The sequence below is a fragment of the Oncorhynchus mykiss genome, chromosome 5, assembly GCF_013265735.2.
Source record: "Oncorhynchus mykiss isolate Arlee chromosome 5, USDA_OmykA_1.1, whole genome shotgun sequence".
Classification (NCBI taxonomy): domain Eukaryota; kingdom Metazoa; phylum Chordata; class Actinopteri; order Salmoniformes; family Salmonidae; genus Oncorhynchus; species Oncorhynchus mykiss.
Window position 1 is genome coordinate 94,094,951 of NC_048569.1, and position 20,495 is coordinate 94,115,445.

At 43.9% G+C, this 20,495-nt stretch overlaps 2 protein-coding genes across 2 annotated transcripts; both read right to left on the reverse strand.

Moving 5' to 3' along the window:
• Positions 1-28: 28 nt before the first annotated feature.
• LOC110524878 (L-selectin) lies at positions 29-4,279 on the reverse strand. Its single transcript, XM_036978902.1, has 7 exons — positions 4,148-4,279; positions 3,551-4,013; positions 3,325-3,432; positions 2,904-3,125; positions 2,343-2,429; positions 763-784; positions 29-275 (listed from the first exon to the last, which is right to left on the reverse strand). The coding sequence occupies exons 1-7, from the start codon at positions 4,148-4,150 to the stop codon at positions 227-229; spliced, it is 954 nt and encodes a 317-aa protein (XP_036834797.1). The 5' UTR covers positions 4,151-4,279; the 3' UTR covers positions 29-226.
• Positions 4,280-8,648: 4,369 nt separating this feature from the next.
• LOC110524880 (E-selectin) lies at positions 8,649-20,129 on the reverse strand. The gene is made up of 17 exons (XM_036978882.1): positions 19,948-20,129; positions 19,755-19,824; positions 19,161-19,652; positions 18,851-19,042; positions 18,409-18,600; positions 18,029-18,205; positions 16,687-16,878; positions 16,314-16,490; positions 14,972-15,163; positions 14,609-14,785; positions 13,223-13,414; positions 12,843-13,019; positions 11,374-11,565; positions 11,014-11,190; positions 9,875-10,054; positions 9,464-9,577; positions 8,649-9,294 (listed from the first exon to the last, which is right to left on the reverse strand). Exons 1-17 carry the CDS (start codon positions 19,948-19,950, stop codon positions 9,212-9,214), a joined length of 2,979 nt encoding a protein of 992 aa, XP_036834777.1. The 5' UTR covers positions 19,951-20,129; the 3' UTR covers positions 8,649-9,211.
• Between the last annotated feature and the right edge of the window lie 366 nt (positions 20,130-20,495).

Below are 20,495 nucleotides of genomic sequence, written 5' to 3' on the forward strand. Positions count from 1 at the left end.
GCACACTGATTTACCCCATATATATACTCTGAACCCCAAAATCAAGTGAGCTAAAATCGTTTTATTTACTTTTCTTACACAAAGCTGTTGAACTTGTAGAATTCACAAAACATACAGTAACATAATTCTAACAATTTACAACATTCTATGTTTGATGTGGACTAACCCACACAGTATGTTGAAATAATAGGTAGATTGACATAATGTATGAAGTCTCAGAGGTCCATCAGTTGTCCCCTGTCTCGTTGGATGACGTCACACCCTCATCTGGTTCCCTTCAGGATAAGAGTAAAAGTCAAGATATCAATCAAAAACAACAACACACTATTACTGCACTTAGCCAGCACATGGCCTTGGTGAGAAGCCAGCACATGGCCTGGGTGAGAAGCCAGCACATGGTCTGGGTGAGAAGCCAGCACATGGTCTGGGTGAGAAGCCAGCACATGGCCTTGGTGAGAAGCCAGCACATGGCCTGGGTGAGAAGCCAGCACATGGTCTGGGTGAGAAGCCAGCACATGGTCTGGGTGAGAAGCCAGCACATGGCCTTGGTGAGAAGCCAGCACATGGCCTGGGTGAGAAGCCAGCACATGGCCTGGGTGAGAAGCCAGCACATGGCCTGGGTGAGAAGATAGCACATGGCCTGGGTGAGAAGCCAGCACATGACCTGGGTGAGAAGCCAGCACATGGCCTGGGTGAGAAGCCAGCACATGACCTGGGTGAGAAGCTAGCACATGGCCTGGGTGAGAAGCCAGCATCTCTTACCTTAGTTGAGCATGCTTCTTTTCTAACGAAAAGATCAAAAGAGAAGAAAAAAAATCTTGAATTGCTTGAAATGCTGTCTCTTGACTTTGGCACCATGTGAAAACAGTTACAAAAAAAATACTCTTACCCTTTTTCTACCCAATTTCATGATATCCAATTGTTAATTACAATCTTGTCCCATCGCTGCAACTCCCCTACGAACTCGGGAGAGGCAAAGGTCAGGGGCCATGCCTCCTCCGAAACACAACCCAACCAAACCGCACTGCTTCTTGACATACTGCTCACTTCACCCAGAATCCAGCTACACCAATGTGTCGGAGGAAACACAGTCCAGCTGGCGGCCGAAGTCAACTTGCAGGCGCCCGGTCCACCACAAGGAGTTGCTACAGCGCGATGAGACAACAACGAAACCTGTTCTGGGGGTTTAGATCTATCTGTCTATCTAATATATTTCATAGATCAATAAAAACTAAAAAGGCTGTTTAAATATTATACATTTTTAAAACTATTATAATGTGTGTTCCTCTGTTTTATGTCACTGGTGTTTCCACCTTGAAAAATCACTGATTTACAAAGATATACAAGGACACTGAGCATTCTCTCCAGTGGCAAACTGTTATCAGGGGGGGGGAGGGAGGTCTATATTAAGCATCCTTATTAGCTAGTCACACCCTTTTAAGTATGTCATCAATTTAAAAAAATTCCATTGATTCTGTGTGACACAGTTGGTAGAGTAGGGTGCTTACAACACCAGGGTTGTGGGTTTGATTCCCGAGAGGAACCAGTATGAAAATATATGCATTGTACTACTGTGAATGTCTGTTAAATGACAAACCAAATGTAAGATGAACAATTAGGTGTGTCTAAATCAAAGGTGTTAGTCAATTTAGATGAAGGGAAATAACATTGTGAGCAAAGTGATTAATGATATCACTTTAGTAAAGAATTGATGGCCATCTCAGAAAATCCTCATTTATCTAAAATGTCTCATTGGTGTTATCATCGTTGGTGTTATCATCATTGGTGTTACTACTCCTAAATATATATATAGTCATTAAGCTACCTTTTAAATTGATTTATAATGGGAAAATGTACCCAAACAGTTAAATAAAAGGTTAAATAAATAAAAGCACATTTCAATAAACCCGAGACTCTGGGTTCGAGCCCAGGCTCTGTCGCAGCCGGCCGCGACCGGGAGGTCCATGGGGCGACGCACTGTTAGCCTAGTGTCGTCCGAGATAGGGAGGGTTTGGCCTGTAGGGATATCCTTGTCTCATTGTGCACTAGCAACCCCTGTGGCGGTGCAGTGCATGCTGACCAGGTCGCTAGGTGCACGGTGTTTCCTCTGACACATTGGTGCGGCTGGCTTCCGGGTGGTATGCACGCTGTGTTAAGAAGCACAGCTTGGGTTGGGTTGTGTTTTGGAGGACGCATGGCCTTTGACCTTTGTCTCTCCCCGAGCCCGTACGGGAGTTGTAGCGATGAGACAAGACTAACAATTGGGGAGAAAAAGCAGGTAAAAAAAAACACTTGTTATCTTTTATAAAACATTATTTTTTTTATAAACAACTGGAACTTACTTTTTCTGTGATTGAAACAACAGCAGATGCAGCAGGACAGTGAGAGCATCCAACCAGCAGCTACAGCCATTAGGACATGCTGATAACCTGAGGAAACACACAGTCAACCAGCAGTTACAGTCCAACATGGAAATGACCCAGACACAACCCCTCTAAAGACCTGAGGCAGTCTCCAGTCTCCCACCCGACAGGAACAAGCGTCTGTGCTGACAGCATGGAGCGTACCATTGTGTTGCAGTGTTGATAGATGCCCCCCCCCCCCCCCCCCCCCCCACCACATTTTGCTGCAGTATATACTGTAATATCAAACTCCAAACAGCCTGCCTTGACTTGTATTTTTGAGTTACTTTATTTGGACAGGGTCCAATGTACAGCAACAAAAAAGTCTCAGTATTCTGAGAAGTGATGAGTTGCACAAGATTTAGCTCATTTCCATCAGCAGCCTCACTTCCTCTGAGACACCAGGGGTGTAGCTAGCCTAGCCTAGCCTAGCCTAGCACCATAACGTTGTTCTGTAACCCGTAGTACATGATGAGAGATGGTATCAGGGGATTTAATTACTTGCACAAACTGGCCTTTGTCCACTCCAGACCCAGATCCTGCTCCAGATGTCATCGCCCCAGACTGCAGTCCAGACCCTGTCCGTGCCACAGCTGACTTCTGGGGATCCCAGCAGTAGGTTCCCCTTCTCACAGCTCAACCGGCATGTAGAGTTGACAGTAAAGTTGACAGCAGAGCAGTTCACAAACCCATCAGGTAGACATAAGGGGTCACATCCCTTAGCTTTAGGGGCAAAGAAAGGTTTCAGCACAACAGTGGGGTACAGTAGGGACCTGTCATAATGCCTGATGTGTAAATGAAGTACCACTCAGGAAATTGAGGAAGCAGATGTTGTAGCCATAGCGACCCTCATTAGAAAAGGTCATAGGTTAAAGGAGAGGTGTGACACGGTGGGAACAGCAGCTTCCAGATTCCCCCTCACCTGTTTGGCAAAAGTGTCCCTCAAACCCAGGTTCACACACACAGGTAAAATTGTTGATGGTCTCCAAGCATCTCCCTTGTCCCATGCATGATGTTTGGTTGCATTGGTCTGTGATATAAATATACATCATGTAATATATGTCACAATCTCAACACAGCTTTCATCAAAAGATTTACTGGTGGCCTTTAAAAAAAGACCCAACTAAAACAATGGTTGAGTCCCTCACCTCTGTAGCATAGCGAGTATTTGAGATTTGAGCACATATCATCGTTCCACTTCCCGTTATTCTCGCTGTTCCCTTTGTTGACGTACATCTCAACACACTCCTCACCCAGTTTGTTATTGGGTTCGTTGGGTGCCCAGGAAGAATTCCCAACCCACGTTCCGTTGGTTCCGACCCATGTCCAGTTTCCATTGATCTTCTTGATTCCGATCCAGTAATACGGAGACCCAGTTCTATCAGGCAAGATGTTGAGGAGGAAATTATTTTCTTCCTGGTTTTGGATGACTACCATGTCTGTGTGGTTGTTAATCCAACACCACTCTCTTGCCATGGTCCAGTTCATGGTATTTGTGGAGGCATGATATGTCCAGCCCGTGGCATGTCCTCCACACACACCTAGGACTATGATTAGCATCCACATTATTGTTACTACCTGTGGCTGTCTGAAGAAGGGTCCATGGACTGCCTGTGTTTGTCCATAAACAGTAAAAATCACACACTGTGGTTATCGAGACATAATTCTATCTACAATACAACAGTGAATGGTAGGGACGGCCAATTATAAGAGAGACCAAAGGAGAGCTCCCATCTCATACTTACCATGTGTCGGTCTCCTTCTCTGGCACTCAGACTGTGGTGTTGGGCTAACCTGGGTTTGGAATGGAGCTCAGTTTGACTTTCAGAACAATTTGGCAAAGCCTCCTATATGGATTCCAATCTGCATTCAATGTATCACATGGAGTCCTTTTACCATTGATTCCCAAATTAACATAGAATACCCGGATGCTTGATCATTCACTAAATGTTTATTCTACATTACAGTGAATGGGGTATGATTCATGACTGATTGAATAATGACTGTTAGTAACAGTAAAAAGTTCTGGGAAGTGCAAGGCATTCCAGGTAGAGTTTTGTTTTACTTGCCCCAGTTTCAGGAAATGAAAGATGAGATCTGTTTCTGTCCCCTCACGATGCTGACAGAGAGGTTAGCTAAAGATGAGATCTGTTTCTGTCCCCTCACGATGCTGGCAGAGAGGTTAGCTAAAGATGAGATCTGTTTCTAAACAAAACATTTCTTGCACTATAACGGTGACAAGCGGTGCCCACAAACTGTTACGGCCTATATAAAACTGTCCCCTACTGCAGTCCCAAAATCTTACCACTGCTACACCTGGCTACCAGTGAGCATTGTCTGGCAGCGAAACAGTTCATTCAGCCTCATCTACTGCTTTTTAAAGAAACAGCTTTTATGGCTGACTTGCTTAAACAAATGTGCTTTCTAATGACAATTGAGATGTACAAACTATGGCAATAGGGAACGACAAGTGGATAAGAGGCCATCTCTTTAAGACATTAATGAGCGAGCTAGGACGGAAGTAGTCAATATAGCTATTTGTTGAGCACTTTCGAAATGTACGACAGAATTCAGAACATGGGCCGTTCTGAAAGTATTCTCCATGTACACCAAGTCAGAACCGTAGGATAAATAGAGGTGTATAGAAGCAGACTGTAACGGATTTCCTCCTCTTCGTCTGAGGAGGAGTAGCAAGGATCGGACCAAAACTCAGCGTGGTAAGTGTCCATATTGATTTATTCAAAAACACAACTGAACACTGGAACAAAATAATAAACATGCATCAACGAAACAGTCCCGTGTGGCGACAAACACTGACATGGAAGACAAACACCCATGAAAACACAGGTGGAAAAAGGCTACCTAAGTATGATTCTCAATCAGAGACAACTAACGACACCTGCCTCTGATTGAGAACCATACTAGGCCGAACACAGAAACCAAACATAGAAAAACAAACAGACTGCCCACCCCAACTCACGCCCTGACCATATAAACAAAGACAAAACAAAGGAACCAAGGTCAGAACGTGACACAGACAATGAAAGCTCTTACAATATTCAATGATTTAATTTCTCTAAAACAGGTTATAGGCTACATGGTCACCGCCAAGTCAGAACAGCAAATATAGGGGTAAATAGACCAAATTATTAGGGTGAGGCACATGGGCTACACATGGGCTACTTTCTTAGCTACCTCCCTGGTATATTACATCATTTATGCAGCAGCATACAATACATTCTTGGACTCCCCTTGTTGTGCTGTGTTCACTTGAACAGGAAGGTGGTGCGGCGGTCCTTTATGGGCAAATTTTGTCATCAAAGTCTGGCATTCTCTGGTTTTATGTTGCTTTCAAAACAACTGGGAACTCGGGGGGGGGGGGGGGGACAAGGTCGAGATATGATGACGTCGTAGCTCTATAAAGAGGCCGGATTTACAATTCCGAGTCGGATGACCGTTCAAAACGTATTTTCCCAGTTGGAGCTCGTTTATTCCCGACTTCCCAGTTGTCTTGAACTCACTGAAGTCAAAGTTTTCGCAGTTCCGAGTTAACAGTTGTGAGCGCAGCACAAATCATGCTTCATTGACAGCATGGACAATGTTGAATGTTTATGATTTTAAACTTGGAAAAGAGCCTCTTCATCCTAACTCCAATGAATAGCAGGCTAGTGATGGCTTTGCAATGCTTGCAGTTAGCCACTGTCAGTCGTTCCGTCCAAACCATTCATTGTTAAATTTGCGATTTCCAACTTGTTGTGCAATGTCCAATGGCCGATGAGCACCGATACGTTTTATCTATAATGTCTCTTCATTATTTCTCTTCATATGACAAAGATTAAAAATGATTTGCGAGTTGATTGTCAACTTGATTCATGATGATGACTGCTAGCTTGCTAGCTAAGATTTTGAAAGTATGATTATGACATGATCAGTCCAATCAAAGCTACTGTACATATAACGTGATTTGACGTCATTTTATCTGTCGCCAATGACCTTGAGCCTTCTTGGATGGGCACTTCTAATGTAACTCTATGGCAGCACCCAAAGGGCAAAATGTTTCTAGCTCTACCCTTAGACTTGGCGGTGACATAGTGTCTCCATGAGTGACAGAACACAGAGCCAATCATGGAACAACATATTTTCTGCTGGTTTGCCCCACCACCACGGAAAGCATTGCGCTAGGCTGAAACACCTGCATTTTGAAGCTGCCTTGGCCACCATGTTTGTATGCAGCTTTATTAACTCAATGATATACATTATTTTTTACATCGTTTGCAAACTATATGGGACACCTATTAATGCCAAAATAACATGCAAAACATGCAAGCCCTGTTTTTTTTGTTGCTAAAAATGTGGGGCTCAATACAGGGGGGGCTCTGCCCCACTTGCCCCGAATGAAGGATCGCCACATGCTGACAGAGAGGTTAGCAAAAGTTGAGGGAGGAACACAATGGTCCTGGTCTCCACTGAAGTGGGGTTTCACAGTGGGGGATATGACCCCATCAAATACCTGCTGTCTAAAGTGGTCTGCAATAAAGTGGGGTTTCACAGTGGCAGATATGACGCCATCAAATACCTGCTGTCTAAACTGGTCTGCAATAAAGTGGGGATTCACAGTGGGGGATATGACCTCATCAAATACCTGCTGTCTAAAGTGGTCTGCAATAAAGTTTTTTTTTATTTTTATGTACTGTATAAGGGCCTGAGGTCATGAGGTCATGGTACCGCATTTGGAAATGACCCAGACACAACCCCTCTAAAGACCTGAGTCAGTCTCCCACCAGACAGGAACAAGCGCCCGTGCTGACAGCATGGAGCGTACCATTGTGTTGCAATGTTGATAGGTGACCCCCTCCCTCTCGTATCCACAAAGTATTTCAGAGCAGGAGTGCTGATCTAGTATCAGGTCCCACCGGTCCAATAAAACTGATTCTGGATCAACACATCTACTCTGAGATGCTTTGTGGATACATCCAGGCTGCATCACATCTGGCCGTGATTGGGAGTCCCATAGGGTGGTGCTCAATTGGCCCAGTGTCGTCCAGGTTTGGCCCGGGGTAGGCCAGGTTTGGCCCGGGGTAGGCCAGGTTTGGCCCGGGGTAGGACGTCATCGTAAATAAGAATTTGTTCATAGCTGACATGCCTGGTTAAATAAAAAATGTAAATAAAGAAAATGATGTACTTTTTACTCCATACATTTCCCCTGGCACACAAAAGTACTCGTTACATTTTGAATGCTCAGCAGGACAGGGATTAATTCACACACTTATCAAGAGAACATCCCCGGTCATCCCTATTGACACTGATCTGGCGGATTCACTAAGCACACGCTTCCTTTGTAAAGGATGTCTGAGTGTTGGATTGAGCCCCTGGCTATCTGTAAATAAGAACATGTGTTTGTCTGCTTTGCTTAATGTAAGGAATTTGAAATGATTTATACTTGTACTTTTACTTTTGATTTTACTTGTATTTTAGTATATTTTAGCAATTACATGTACTTTTAGTACTTAAATATATTTAAAACCAAATACTGTTAGACTTTTACAAGTATTTTACTCAGTGACTTTCACTTTTACTTGAGTCATTTCCTATTAAGTAAGGTATGTTTACTTTTACTCAAGTATGAAGAAAACTTTTTCCACCACTGGCGAGAAGATACCCTATGATGTGTTTCTACGTATGAGCTTAGCTAGCCACTATTGCCATGACATCTCCTATGAGTGTTATCAGGGATTTCTATAAGAGAAGCAGTGTCTGCCTATCTTCATACTGTGCTCTGTGTGGTTATAGCTTTGACTGTATGCTGAAGGTGAATTCAGAGCCATTTAGTGGCTAGTTACACTACACACATTATTTTACCAGGTTTCTGTGAAGCAATTGTAATGACAGTCTGACACAAAATACCAAAGAGTTTCCTGATTTTCAAGGGGTAGTCTGTGTTTATTTTATTGTTTATTAGAAACACAGATTGGGATCATTCTGATGGGATATTTCCAGTGGTTGAAAGGGGATTTGGGCTTCCTGGGAAAATGTCAGACGTTGCTAAAGTAACCAAGGGGGGCGTGGGGCTTAGCGAATCCCTCTTGGGGTCCTTTCGTGCCACTCCACCTATTCTTATTCTACTGGTGTATTTGAAGTAATGTTGCTCTCTGTTGGTACATTTGAACTCAGATAGCCATGGACTATTTATTTACAGCTATAATATAAAGCATCAGACAGAAAATAATGGAAAAAATAAGAACATTATTGACAATGTTTGAAATGTTTATTATATTTAAAAAGACACTTTTTCAACATCAAATGTAATTCTGTAACACACAGACTGTGGTTTAAAAATAAATACATCTTAAATACTGAAAGGCATTGATTTCACAGTTCTGTAAAATCATAAAAATATATTTATGATAATACAAATAATTATACAGGGGAATACAATATATAACTTTCTGTAGTTTGTATAAAATAGCTGTCAAAATCAGTATCATAAGAAATGTGTCGACTTGTGGTCATATACCAGCCAGTGGTGAACAATTTGTTCAATACAAAACTCCCTTTGGGAGAAAAAATACATTTTCTGTAGGACCATCATGAGAACAGATGATTCTGTATACTCAACGTAGCACCTCTCTCCCAGTCAGACGATTCAAGGCTATCTAACCTACTACATTACAATACTGAGGAACTGTGATCCAGGTGTGACCAGCAGATCTTCTTTGAAAACAGAGCCAGCCTGTTGTTCCTGCTGTTGTTCCTGCTGTTGTTCCTGCTGTTGTTCCTGCTGTTGTTCCTGCTGTTATTGTTGTTGGTCTCTATATCAGGCTGTCGATGCTGTTCCTGTAGGTCTGTAAAGGTTCCTCAATGTCTGAGGTGCTGTTCAGATCAAACTTGTTAGCTGGAAGGAGGCAATGAAGAGCATATTGATGAGTATTGTCAAGTAAGTTAGGTAAGTTCTGAATCAAATCTGTGTTATGAAACAGAGATATCTTTGAATTTCTTATAACTTTCTTATTCCTAGCCAATGACTGTGAGTGTAGAAGATAAGGGACTTCTTCTGTGTTTACCTTTCTGTCTGATTCGTTTGAGGAGCCATGCAGCCAGAGACAGGCCAGATAATGACACAGCGCCCCCTGCTGCCAGGCCTAGGATAGTGGGGTTCAATGGAGGCTCAGGTGTGGCTGGAGGAAAGAAGAAACAACAGAGGAAAACAGTCAAACAATCTGAATCAACTGATTGGTCACATCACTGATTTACAACCCTCTCAAGAATGGTCGAATTTTGGTAGCCCCCTTATGTAGGATATGCATTCATGATGCATTCATAAAGCCTTTATAACCTCTACATAAACATACATTGTCCTGATGACCAGCAAAAATCCAAGTTGGTCGTCTCACAGAATTTCAATTTGGTTGTGTCTCACAGAATATTCATTTTGATTGTGTCTCACAGAAAGAGTAACAGAGGTTATAACATACCTGTGCAGGTAGGTGTTTCAGCGCTCCACTCCCCTGACCGTGAACACTGCATGTTTGGGGCCCCCTGGTGATCGTAGCCCTCATCACAGCTGAAGTTGCAGACAGAGCCCCAGGGATGTGAGGGGGCCTCACAGCTGACCTGACCCCCCAGAGGAACCACAGGAGAGGGGCACTGGACAGCTGAGAGAAGGACACAGTGGTTAGTATATAAAAACACCACAAAAGGAAACAAACAGTTGTGGATGAAATAATGAAAATGATTGTCGTTGGAGAGCTCATGTGTGTGGCAGACATCCAGAAGGAGATAAGACCTATAGGTCAAATGGATGCCCGCATGACTGCAACTCACTTTGGATTAAAGCGTCTGCTAAAAGGTATATTAATATATATATATATTATATATATATATCACTTCATTTCTTTCTCTCTATTTAAACTCAGTCTATAGTGTTTTAGTATCGTGTGTAAATTGACTGAGTTTAAACAGAGAAGAAGATTCGAAGTGAGAGTTTTAAATCTGTCCATGAAAATAAGCCCATGAAGTGAGGAATGTTAGTATGACGGTCAATGAGATGGTGTCGAATTTGGTCAACAACAAAATGTCATTGTTAACTTGCTACGTGAGGCTTATTTGATTGAATAGAAGTTTCGTAATGTTATGTTTATGGCCCTGGTAGTTTGGGGCTCCCGAGTGGTGCAGCGGTCTAATGCACTTCATCTCATTGGAAGAGGCATCCCTGCAGTCCCTGGTTTGTATCCAGGCTGCATCTCAACCGGCTGTAATTGGGAATCCCATTGGGCGGCACACAATTGGCCCAGCGTTGTCTGGGGTAGGCCGTCATTGTAAATAACAAATTGTTCTTAACTGACTTGCCAAGTTAAATAAATACATGTTGTTTTACGAATGCACTGATATAAGTGGACGCACGTGGCATTTCAGCAACTTTGAGAAAAATGACTTAATATTGGACGTGTTTTTCCATTGTTAGAGTGGTCATGTTAGAGTGGTCTTGTTAATTAAGAGTTTAAAAACTCTTGTCAATATAGACAATGGTTTAAATTGATTTAAAAACTCTTGTCAATATAGACAATGGTTAAAATCAGGTCTATTTTAAAGATGCAAAAATATTTGTCCTTACCTTCACAGTGTGGTATCTCCTCACTCCACTCAGCAGCTGATGTGCAGGTCACTGTGATCGCCCCCTTGAGGATATAACCCTCAGAGCAGTTAAAGTTACAGCTGCTTCCAAAGGTGAAGTCTTCTCCACAGCTGATAGCGCCATCCTGTGGCTGCTGGAGGGTAGGGCAGCTTACAGCTGCAAGACAGAGTGGTGCAGTGGTCAGTCTGTGTCCAGAGACAATTCTACTGTCATACAATTACAAAACTCTATTTTCCGTCCTAGATATTTCTGAATGGAAAATGTCCTGTGTCATTCATTTATTTATAGCATCTACAGTTGATGGGGCTACGTTTACAGATATCCAGAACCTGTACACACCAACACACTGCGGCTGTGAGTCGTTCCACTGTCCCGAGGCTCCACACTGCAGGGTAGCAGAGCTGGAGGCCAGCCTCTCATAGCCCTCCTCACAGGTAAAGGTACAGGTGGACAGGTAGCTGAAGGAGCCCAGGGGATGGGAGCAGGCCATGGAACCCTTCCCAGGTTCATACAGCTCACTGCATAAGACCACTGGGGAGAAGAGGGCAGATCGCAATACATGACTAAATGTGTCAATGCTGTCACAGACTCTATAATGGCACAGATTCAGAGATGAGTCCTCTATCTAGACTTGGTTTCCTCTATTGTAATCACTCCTCTTTCACCCCAGCTGCCAAACTAACCCTGATTCAGATGACCATCCTACCCATGTTAAATTACAGAGATGTAATTTATTGATCGGCAGGTAAGGGTGCTCTTGAACGGCTAGATGTTCTTTAACATTCGGCTTTCAGATTTGCCACCAATGTTCCTTATAGGACACATCACTGCACTCTATACTCTTCTGTAATCTTGTCGCAAGACCCACTGGTTGATGCTTATTTATAAAACCCTCTTAAAGCCTCACTCCCCCCTATCTGAGATATCTACTGCAGCCCTCATCCTCCAAACACAACACCCGTTCTGCCAGTCACCTTCTGTTAAAGGTCCCCAAAGCACACACATCCCTGAGTCGCTCGTCTTTTCAGTTTGCTGCAGCTAGCGACTGGAACGAGCTGCAACAAACACTCAAACTGAACAGTTTTATCTCCATCTCTTCATTCAAAGACTCAATCATTGACACTCTTACTGACAGTTGTGGCTGCTTTGCGTGATGTATTGTTGTCTCTCCCTTCTTGCTCTTTGTGCTGTTGTATGTGCCTAAGAGTGTTTGTACCCTGTTCTGTACTGCTACCATGTTGTGCTGCTGCCATGTTGTTGCTACCATGTTGTGCTGCTGCCATGTTGTGTTGCTACCATGTTGTTATATTGTGTTGCTACTGAACTATGCTGTGTTGTCATGTGTTGCTGCCTTGCTATGTTGTTGTCTTAGGTCTCTCTTTACGTAGTGTTGTGTTGTCTCTCTTGTCGTGATGTGTAATTTGTCCTATATTTTAATAGAATTTATTTGTTATTTTTATCCCAGCCCAGGTCCCCACAGGAGGCCTTTTGCCTTTTGGTAGGTCGTCATTTTAAATAAGAATTTGTTCTTAACTGACTTGCTTAGTTAAATAAAATAAAATAAAATACATATATTTCTATGGTCTGTTGTTCACAGTCATCTCTGCCCTCTCATTGGCTAGAATGGTCCCACCTGTTCTCGCCATCTCCTGCCTGACTTCCATCTTTGAGGACATGTTTTTCCATTGTTAGAGTGGTCATATGTCTGTCTATCTTGTCAATAAATACATTGGTTTAAAAACTCTTGTCAATATAGACAATGGTTTAAATCAGGTCTATTTTAAAGATGCAAAAAAGTTTGTCCTTACCTTCACAGTGTGGTATCTCCTCACTCCACTCAGCAGCTGATGTGCAGGTCAGCGTGATCGCCCCCTTGAGGAGATAACCCTCAGAGCAGCTAAAGTTACAGCTGCTTCCATAGGTGAAGTCTTCTCCACAGCTGATAGCGCCATCCTGTGGCTGCTGGAGGGTAGGGCAGCTTACAGCTGCAAGACAGAGTGAATAGTGATGCAGTGGTCAGTCTGTGTCCAGAGACAATTCTACTGTTATACAATTACAAAACTATTTTTATCCTCCTAGATATTTCTGAATGGAAAATGTCCTGTGTCATTCATATATTTATAGCAACTACAGTTGATGTAACATGTTATGGGGGCTACGTTTACAGATATCCAGAACCTGTACACACCAATACACTGCGGCTGTGAGTCGTTCCACTGTCCCGAGGCTCCACACTGCAGGGTAGTAGAGCTGGAGGCCAGCCTCTCATAGCCCTCCTCACAGGTAAAGGTACAGGTGGACAGGTAGCTGAAGGAGCCCAGGGGATGGGAGCAGGCCATGGAACCTTTCCCAGGTTCATACAGCTCACTGCATAAGACCACTGGGGAGGAGAGGGCAGATCGCAATACATGACTAAATGTGTCAATGCTGTCACAGACTCTATAATGGCACAGATAGCCCCCCTCCTGACTCAGCCTCCAGTATTTATGCTGCAGTAGTTTATGTGTCGGGGGGCTAGGGTAAATCTGTTATATCTGGAGTAGTTCTCCTGTCTTATCCGGTGTCCTGTGTGAATTTTAGTATGGTCTCTCTAATACTTTATTTCTCTTTCTTTCTTTCTTTCTTTCTTTCTTTCTTTCTTTCTTTCTTTCTTTCTTTCTTTCTTTCTTTCTTTCTTTCTTTCTTTCTTTCTCAGAGGATCTGAGCCCTAGGACCATGCCTCAGGACTACCTGGCCTGATGACTCCTTGCTGTCCCCAGTCCACCTGGCCATGCTGCTGCTCCTGTTTCAACTGTTCTGCCTGCGTCTATGGAACCCTGACCTGTTCACCGGACGCGCTACCTGTCCCAGACCTGCTGTTTTCAACTTTCTAGAGACAGCAGGAGTGGTGGAGAAACTCTGAATGATCGGCTATGAAAAGCCAACTGTCATTTACTCCTGAGGTGCTGACCTGTTGAACCCTCGATAACCACTGTAATTATTATTATTTGACCCTGTTGGTCATCTATGAACATTTGAACATCTTGGCCATGTTCTGTTCTAATGTTGGTAATCTATGAACATTTGAACATCTTGGCCATGTTCTGTTATAATCTCCACCCAGCACAGCCAGAAGAGGACTGGCCACCCCTCATAGCCTGGTTCCTCTCTATGTTTCTTCCTAGGTTTTGGCCTTTCTAGGGAGTTTTTCCTAGCCACCGTGCTTCTACACCTGCATTGCTTGCTGTTTGGGGTTTATGGCTGGGTTTCTGTACAGCACTTTGAGATATCAGCTGATGTAAGAAGGGCTTTATAAATACATTTGATTGATATACAGAGATGAGTCCTCAATCTGTTTCTATGGTCTGTTGTTCACACGCATCTCTGCCCTCTCATTGGCTAGAATGGTCCCACCTGTTCTTGCCATTTCTTTCCTGACTTCCGTATTTGAGGACATGTTTTTTCATTGTTAGAGTGGTCAGAAGTCTATCTTGTCAATAAATACATTGGTTTAAATTGATTTAAAAATTATTGTCAACATAGACAATGGTTTAAATCAGGTCTAGTTTAAAGATGCAAAAAAGTTTGTCCTCACCTTCACAGTGTGGTATCTCCTCACTCCACTCAGCAGCTGATGTGCAGGTCAGTGTGATCGCCCCCTTGAGGATATAACCCTCAGAACAGCTAAAGTTACAGCTGCTTCCATAGGTGAAGTCTTCTCCACAGCTGATAGCGCCATCCTGTGGCTGCTGGAGGGTAGGGCAGCTTACAGCTGCAAGACAGAGTGAATAGTGATGCAGTGGTCAGTCTGTGTCCAGAGACAATTCTACTGTTATACAATTACAAAACTATTTTTATCCTCCTAGATATTTCTGAATGGAAAATGTCCTGTGTCATTCATATATTTATAGCAACTACAGTTGATGTAACATGTTACAGATCCAGAACCTGTACACACCAATACACTGCGGCTGTGAGTCGTTCCACTGTCCCGAGGCTCCACACTGCAGGGTAGTAGAGCTGGAGGCCAGCCTCTCATAGCCCTCCTCACAGGTAAAGGTACAGGTGGACAGGTAGCTGAAGGAGCCCAGGGGATGGGAGCAGGCCATGGAACCCTTCCCAGGTTCATACAGCTCACTGCATAAGACCACTGGGGAGGAGAGGGCAGATCGCAATACATGACTAAATGTGTCAATGCTGTCACAGACTCTATAATGGCACAGATAGCCCCCCTCCTGACTCAGCCTCCAGTATTTATGCTGCAGTAGTTTATGTGTCGGGGGGCTAGGGTAAATCTGTTATATCTGGAGTAGTTCTCCTGTCTTATCCGGTGTCCTGTGTGAATTTTAGTATGGTCTCTCTAATACTTTATTTCTCTTTCTTTCTTTCTTTCTTTCTTTCTTTCTTTCTTTCTTTCTCAGAGGATCTGAGCCCTAGGACCATGCCTCAGGACTACCTGGCCTGATGACTCCTTGCTGTCCCCAGTCCACCTGGCCATGCTGCTGCTCCTGTTTCAACTGTTCTGCCTGCGTCTATGGAACCCTGACCTGTTCACCGGACGCGCTACCTGTCCCAGACCTGCTGTTTTCAACTTTCTAGAGACAGCAGGAGTGGTGGAGAAACTCTGAATGATCGGCTATGAAAAGCCAACTGTCATTTACTCCTGAGGTGCTGACCTGTTGAACCCTCGATAACCACTGTAATTATTATTATTTGACCCTGTTGGTCATCTATGAACATTTGAACATCTTGGCCATGTTCTGTTCTAATGTTGGTAATCTATGAACATTTGAACATCTTGGCCATGTTCTGTTATAATCTCCACCCAGCACAGCCAGAAGAGGACTGGCCACCCCTCATAGCCTGGTTCCTCTCTATGTTTCTTCCTAGGTTTTGGCCTTTCTAGGGAGTTTTTCCTAGCCACCGTGCTTCTACACCTGCATTGCTTGCTGTTTGGGGTTTATGGCTGGGTTTCTGTACAGCACTTTGAGATATCAGCTGATGTAAGAAGGGCTTTATAAATACATTTGATTGATATACAGAGATGAGTCCTCAATCTGTTTCTATGGTCTGTTGTTCACACGCATCTCTGCCCTCTCATTGGCTAGAATGGTCCCACCTGTTCTTGCCATTTCTTTCCTGACTTCCGTATTTGAGGACATGTTTTTTCATTGTTAGAGTGGTCAGAAGTCTATCTTGTCAATAAATACATTGGTTTAAATTGATTTAAAAATTATTGTCAACATAGACAATGGTTTAAATCAGGTCTAGTTTAAAGATGCAAAAAAGTTTGTCCTCACCTTCACAGTGTGGTATCTCCTCACTCCACTCAGCAGCTGATGTGCAGGTCAGTGTGATCGCCCCCTTGAGGATATAACCCTCAGAGCAGCTAAAGTTACAGCTGCTTCCATAGGTGAAGTCTTCTCCACAGCTGATAGCGCCATCCTGTGGCTGCTGGAGGGTAGGGCAGCTTACAGCTGCAAGACAGAGTGGTGCAGTGGTCAGTCTGTGTCCAGAGACAATTCTACTGTCATACAATTACAAAACTCTATTTGCCCTCCTAGATATTTCTGAATGGAAAATGTCCTGTGTCATTCATATATTTATAGCAACTACAGTTGATGTAACATGTTATGGGGGCTACGTTTACAGATATCCAGAACCTGTACACACCAATACACTGCGGCTGTGAGTCGTTCCACTGTCCCGAGGCTCCACACTGCAGGGTAGTAGAGCTGGAGGCCAGCCTCTCATAGCCCTCCTCACAGGTAAAGGTACAGGTGGACAGGTAGCTGAAGGAGCCCAGGGGATGGGAGCAGGCCATGGAACCCTTCCCAGGTTCATACAGCTCACTGCATAAGACCACTGGGGAGGAGAGGGCAGATCGCAATACATGACTAAATGTGTCAATGCTGTCACAGACTCTATAATGGCACAGATAGCCCCCCTCCTGACTCAGCCTCCAGTATTTATGCTGCAGTAGTTTATGTGTCGGGGGGCTAGGGTAAATCTGTTATATCTGGAGTAGTTCTCCTGTCTTATCCGGTGTCCTGTGTGAATTTTAGTATGGTCTCTCTAATACTTTATTTCTCTTTCTTTCTTTCTTTCTTTCTTTCTTTCTTTCTTTCTTTCTCAGAGGATCTGAGCCCTAGGACCATGCCTCAGGACTACCTGGCCTGATGACTCCTTGCTGTCCCCAGTCCACCTGGCCATGCTGCTGCTCCTGTTTCAACTGTTCTGCCTGCGTCTATGGAACCCTGACCTGTTCACCGGACGCGCTACCTGTCCCAGACCTGCTGTTTTCAACTTTCTAGAGACAGCAGGAGTGGTGGAGAAACTCTGAATGATCGGCTATGAAAAGCCAACTGTCATTTACTCCTGAGGTGCTGACCTGTTGAACCCTCGATAACCACTGTAATTATTATTATTTGACCCTGTTGGTCATCTATGAACATTTGAACATCTTGGCCATGTTCTGTTCTAATGTTGGTAATCTATGAACATTTGAACATCTTGGCCATGTTCTGTTATAATCTCCACCCAGCACAGCCAGAAGAGGACTGGCCACCCCTCATAGCCTGGTTCCTCTCTATGTTTCTTCCTAGGTTTTGGCCTTTCTAGGGAGTTTTTCCTAGCCACCGTGCTTCTACACCTGCATTGCTTGCTGTTTGGGGTTTATGGCTGGGTTTCTGTACAGCACTTTGAGATATCAGCTGATGTAAGAAGGGCTTTATAAATACATTTGATTGATATACAGAGATGAGTCCTCAATCTGTTTCTATGGTCTGTTGTTCACACGCATCTCTGCCCTCTCATTGTCTAGAATGGTCCCACCTGTTCTTGCCATTTCTTTCCTGACTTCCGTATTTGAGGACATGTTTTTTCATTGTTAGAGTGGTCAGAAGTCTATCTTGTCAATAAATACATTGGTTTAAATTGATTTAAAAATTATTGTCAACATAGACAATGGTTTAAATCAGGTCTAGTTTAAAGATGCAAAAAAGTTTGTCCTTACCTTCACAGTGTGGTATCTCCTCACTCCACTCAGCAGCTGATGTGCAGGTCAGTGTGATCGCCCCCTTGAGGATATAACCCTCAGAGCAGCTAAAGTTACAGCTGCTTCCATAGGTGAAGTCTTCTCCACAGCTGATAGCGCCATCCTGTGGCTGCTGGAGGGTAGGGCAGCTTACAGCTGCAAGACAGAGTGAATAGTGATGCAGTGGTCAGTCTGTGTCCAGAGACAATTCTACTGTCATACAATTACAAAACTCTATTTGTCCCCCTAGATATTTCTGAATGGAAAATGTCCTGTGTCATTCATATATTTATAGCAACTACAGTTGATGTAACATGTTATGGGGGCTACGTTTACAGATATCCAGAACCTGTACACACCAATACACTGCGGCTGTGAGTCGTTCCACTGTCCCGAGGCTCCACACTGCAGGGTAGTAGAGCTGGAGGCCAGCCTCTCATAGCCCTCCTCACAGGTAAAGGTACAGGTGGACAGGTAGCTGAAGGAGCCCAGGGGATGGGAGCAGGCCATGGAACCCTTCCCAGGTTCATACAGCTCACTGCATAAGACCACTGAGGAGGAGAGGGCAGATTGTAATAACTGACTAAATGTGCCACGATGAAGACATTACTCAAGATACACAACAACTGAAATACAGGAGGTCTAAGCTGTCATACTGGTATAAAGACCGACAGCAAGACACTGAAGTAATTCAAAGAAAGTACAAATCAAAAGTTTATGACAAATTGTAGCCGTTTTTTATTCTCTATTTAGTCCTTCCAGAACACCTTATGTATAAGGTTTATAAGAGGATATACTTACATTCACACGTGGGAGGCTGTTCTGACCATGATTCTGAGGCTGTGCATCTCATAGGCCCGGAGCTGCTCAGCCGGTACCCCTCTTCACAGGAATACTGACACGTCGAGTCAAAGGAGAAATTCCCATTGGGGTGAGAGCAACTGACACTGGCATTAGCAGGGACAGTGACCTCCTCCATCTTACATTCAACAACTGCCAACAAAGGAAAACAGGCAAAGAGTTACAATTAAGAGAACATTGAGTGTGATAACAGTTGGCTTCATACTGCCTGTATTAGATATTTGGACTATATCATCCTGGGCTTGCTTACCGTGTTCACACTGCTCTCCGTAGAAGCCCTCAGAGCATTTACAGCGGTGGCTGTTGATGGTCTCCACACACTCTCCATGGTAACATGAGTCGCTCTGACACGAGGCTGTGAAGCACAGAGCCGTCTTCTTCTTCATACAAGACTCGTCGTTCCACTTCCCTGTGTCCTTCTCTCTCTTGATGTACATCTCCACACAGTCCTCATTGTTCCCCCCGTTGTTGGGTTCCCCGTCTGCCCAGTTCTCTGCCTCTTTAGTCAGGATCTTATTGGTCCCCACCCAGGTCCACACGTCGTCCACCTTACGGATCCCTATCCAGTAATAGTTGGCCTGCCTGGGCAGGATGCTGTTAAGGTGGGAGATCTCTCCACGGTTCTGGATTGCCACCATGTCAGTGTAGTGCTCCGTGCACCACTTTCTAGCAGTGTCCCAGTTCATAGTTTTGTTGGAGTGATGGTAGGACCAGCCCTCTACTCTAGTGCACATGGTGACAACTGAGAAATGACAAAAAGGTCAATATTGACATACAGTACATGAATGAGTTTACATGAGTGGGATTTTAGAAATGCATAGATCTTTTGAAATGTGCTTCTTACCTGTGTACAGGAGGAAGAGGGTGATCCATGAGCTGGGGCTTCTGGCTTGCTGTGATGCAGAGCAGAAGTCCTGTGGAGACAACATCAAGCCATACTTTACAGACTGAGAATGCATTGGCTGTCTGAAATGTATATAAACTAACTGGTGCATCTTAATTTTAAGGCATAAAACAATTCTCTCAACAGTACTTACCATTGTAAGATTAAAATGTGATGCTCTTTTGCAGGTAAATCTCCAAAGGATATGTTTCTAGTCTGATCCAGTGGATGAAATGATACTGCTCTCTGGTACTCTGTGCACACATATATATACACCAACCAACACTTCAACAACGGCCAAAGACCGGAATTCATCGTTATGACACTGCCTGGGCGTGAATAAGCTACTCTGGAATTTCCAACTTGGAAACTTTCTCCCTCTCTCCCCCTCCCTCTTTTAGATATCTGGACTCTATCCTATTGTGTCGGTCAGACAGATAAGAGCGTCTCTGAGTAGGTGCCAGAGCCCAAAGCCCGGGCTGCAACAGGAAACAAAGATTGAGGAAGCAGTCATTAACAACAGCCTCTGCCCTGGGCAGAGACTCACAGATACTGAGCTGGTGTTGAAATGTCTCTTTCACTCCTTTGAAATGTCTGGCTAACACCACATCAAGCATTTGTTGGCATGAATAGTGGGGTGCATAATCTATTAATTAGTCATAATATTGTAAGCTAACAGTTGACAAATGTACTATGTCAAGT

Excerpts from the sequence above, each read along its gene's own strand:
- LOC110524878 (XM_036978902.1), bottom strand. Across the intron at positions 3,126-3,324 it reads GGGACACTTTTGCCAAACAG|CTAAGGGATGTGACCCCTTA; the intron begins GTGAGGGGGAAT and ends TTGCCCCTAAAG. Across the intron at positions 2,430-2,903 it reads ACAAAGGCCAGTTTGTGCAA|GTTATCAGCATGTCCTAATG; the intron begins GTAATTAAATCC and ends GTGTTTCCTCAG.
- LOC110524880 (XM_036978882.1), bottom strand. Across the intron at positions 16,491-16,686 it reads CTCACAGCCGCAGTGTATTG|CTGTAAGCTGCCCTACCCTC; the intron begins GTGTGTACAGGT and ends TCTGTCTTGCAG. Across the intron at positions 9,295-9,463 it reads CAAACGAATCAGACAGAAAG|CTAACAAGTTTGATCTGAAC; the intron begins GTAAACACAGAA and ends GCCTCCTTCCAG.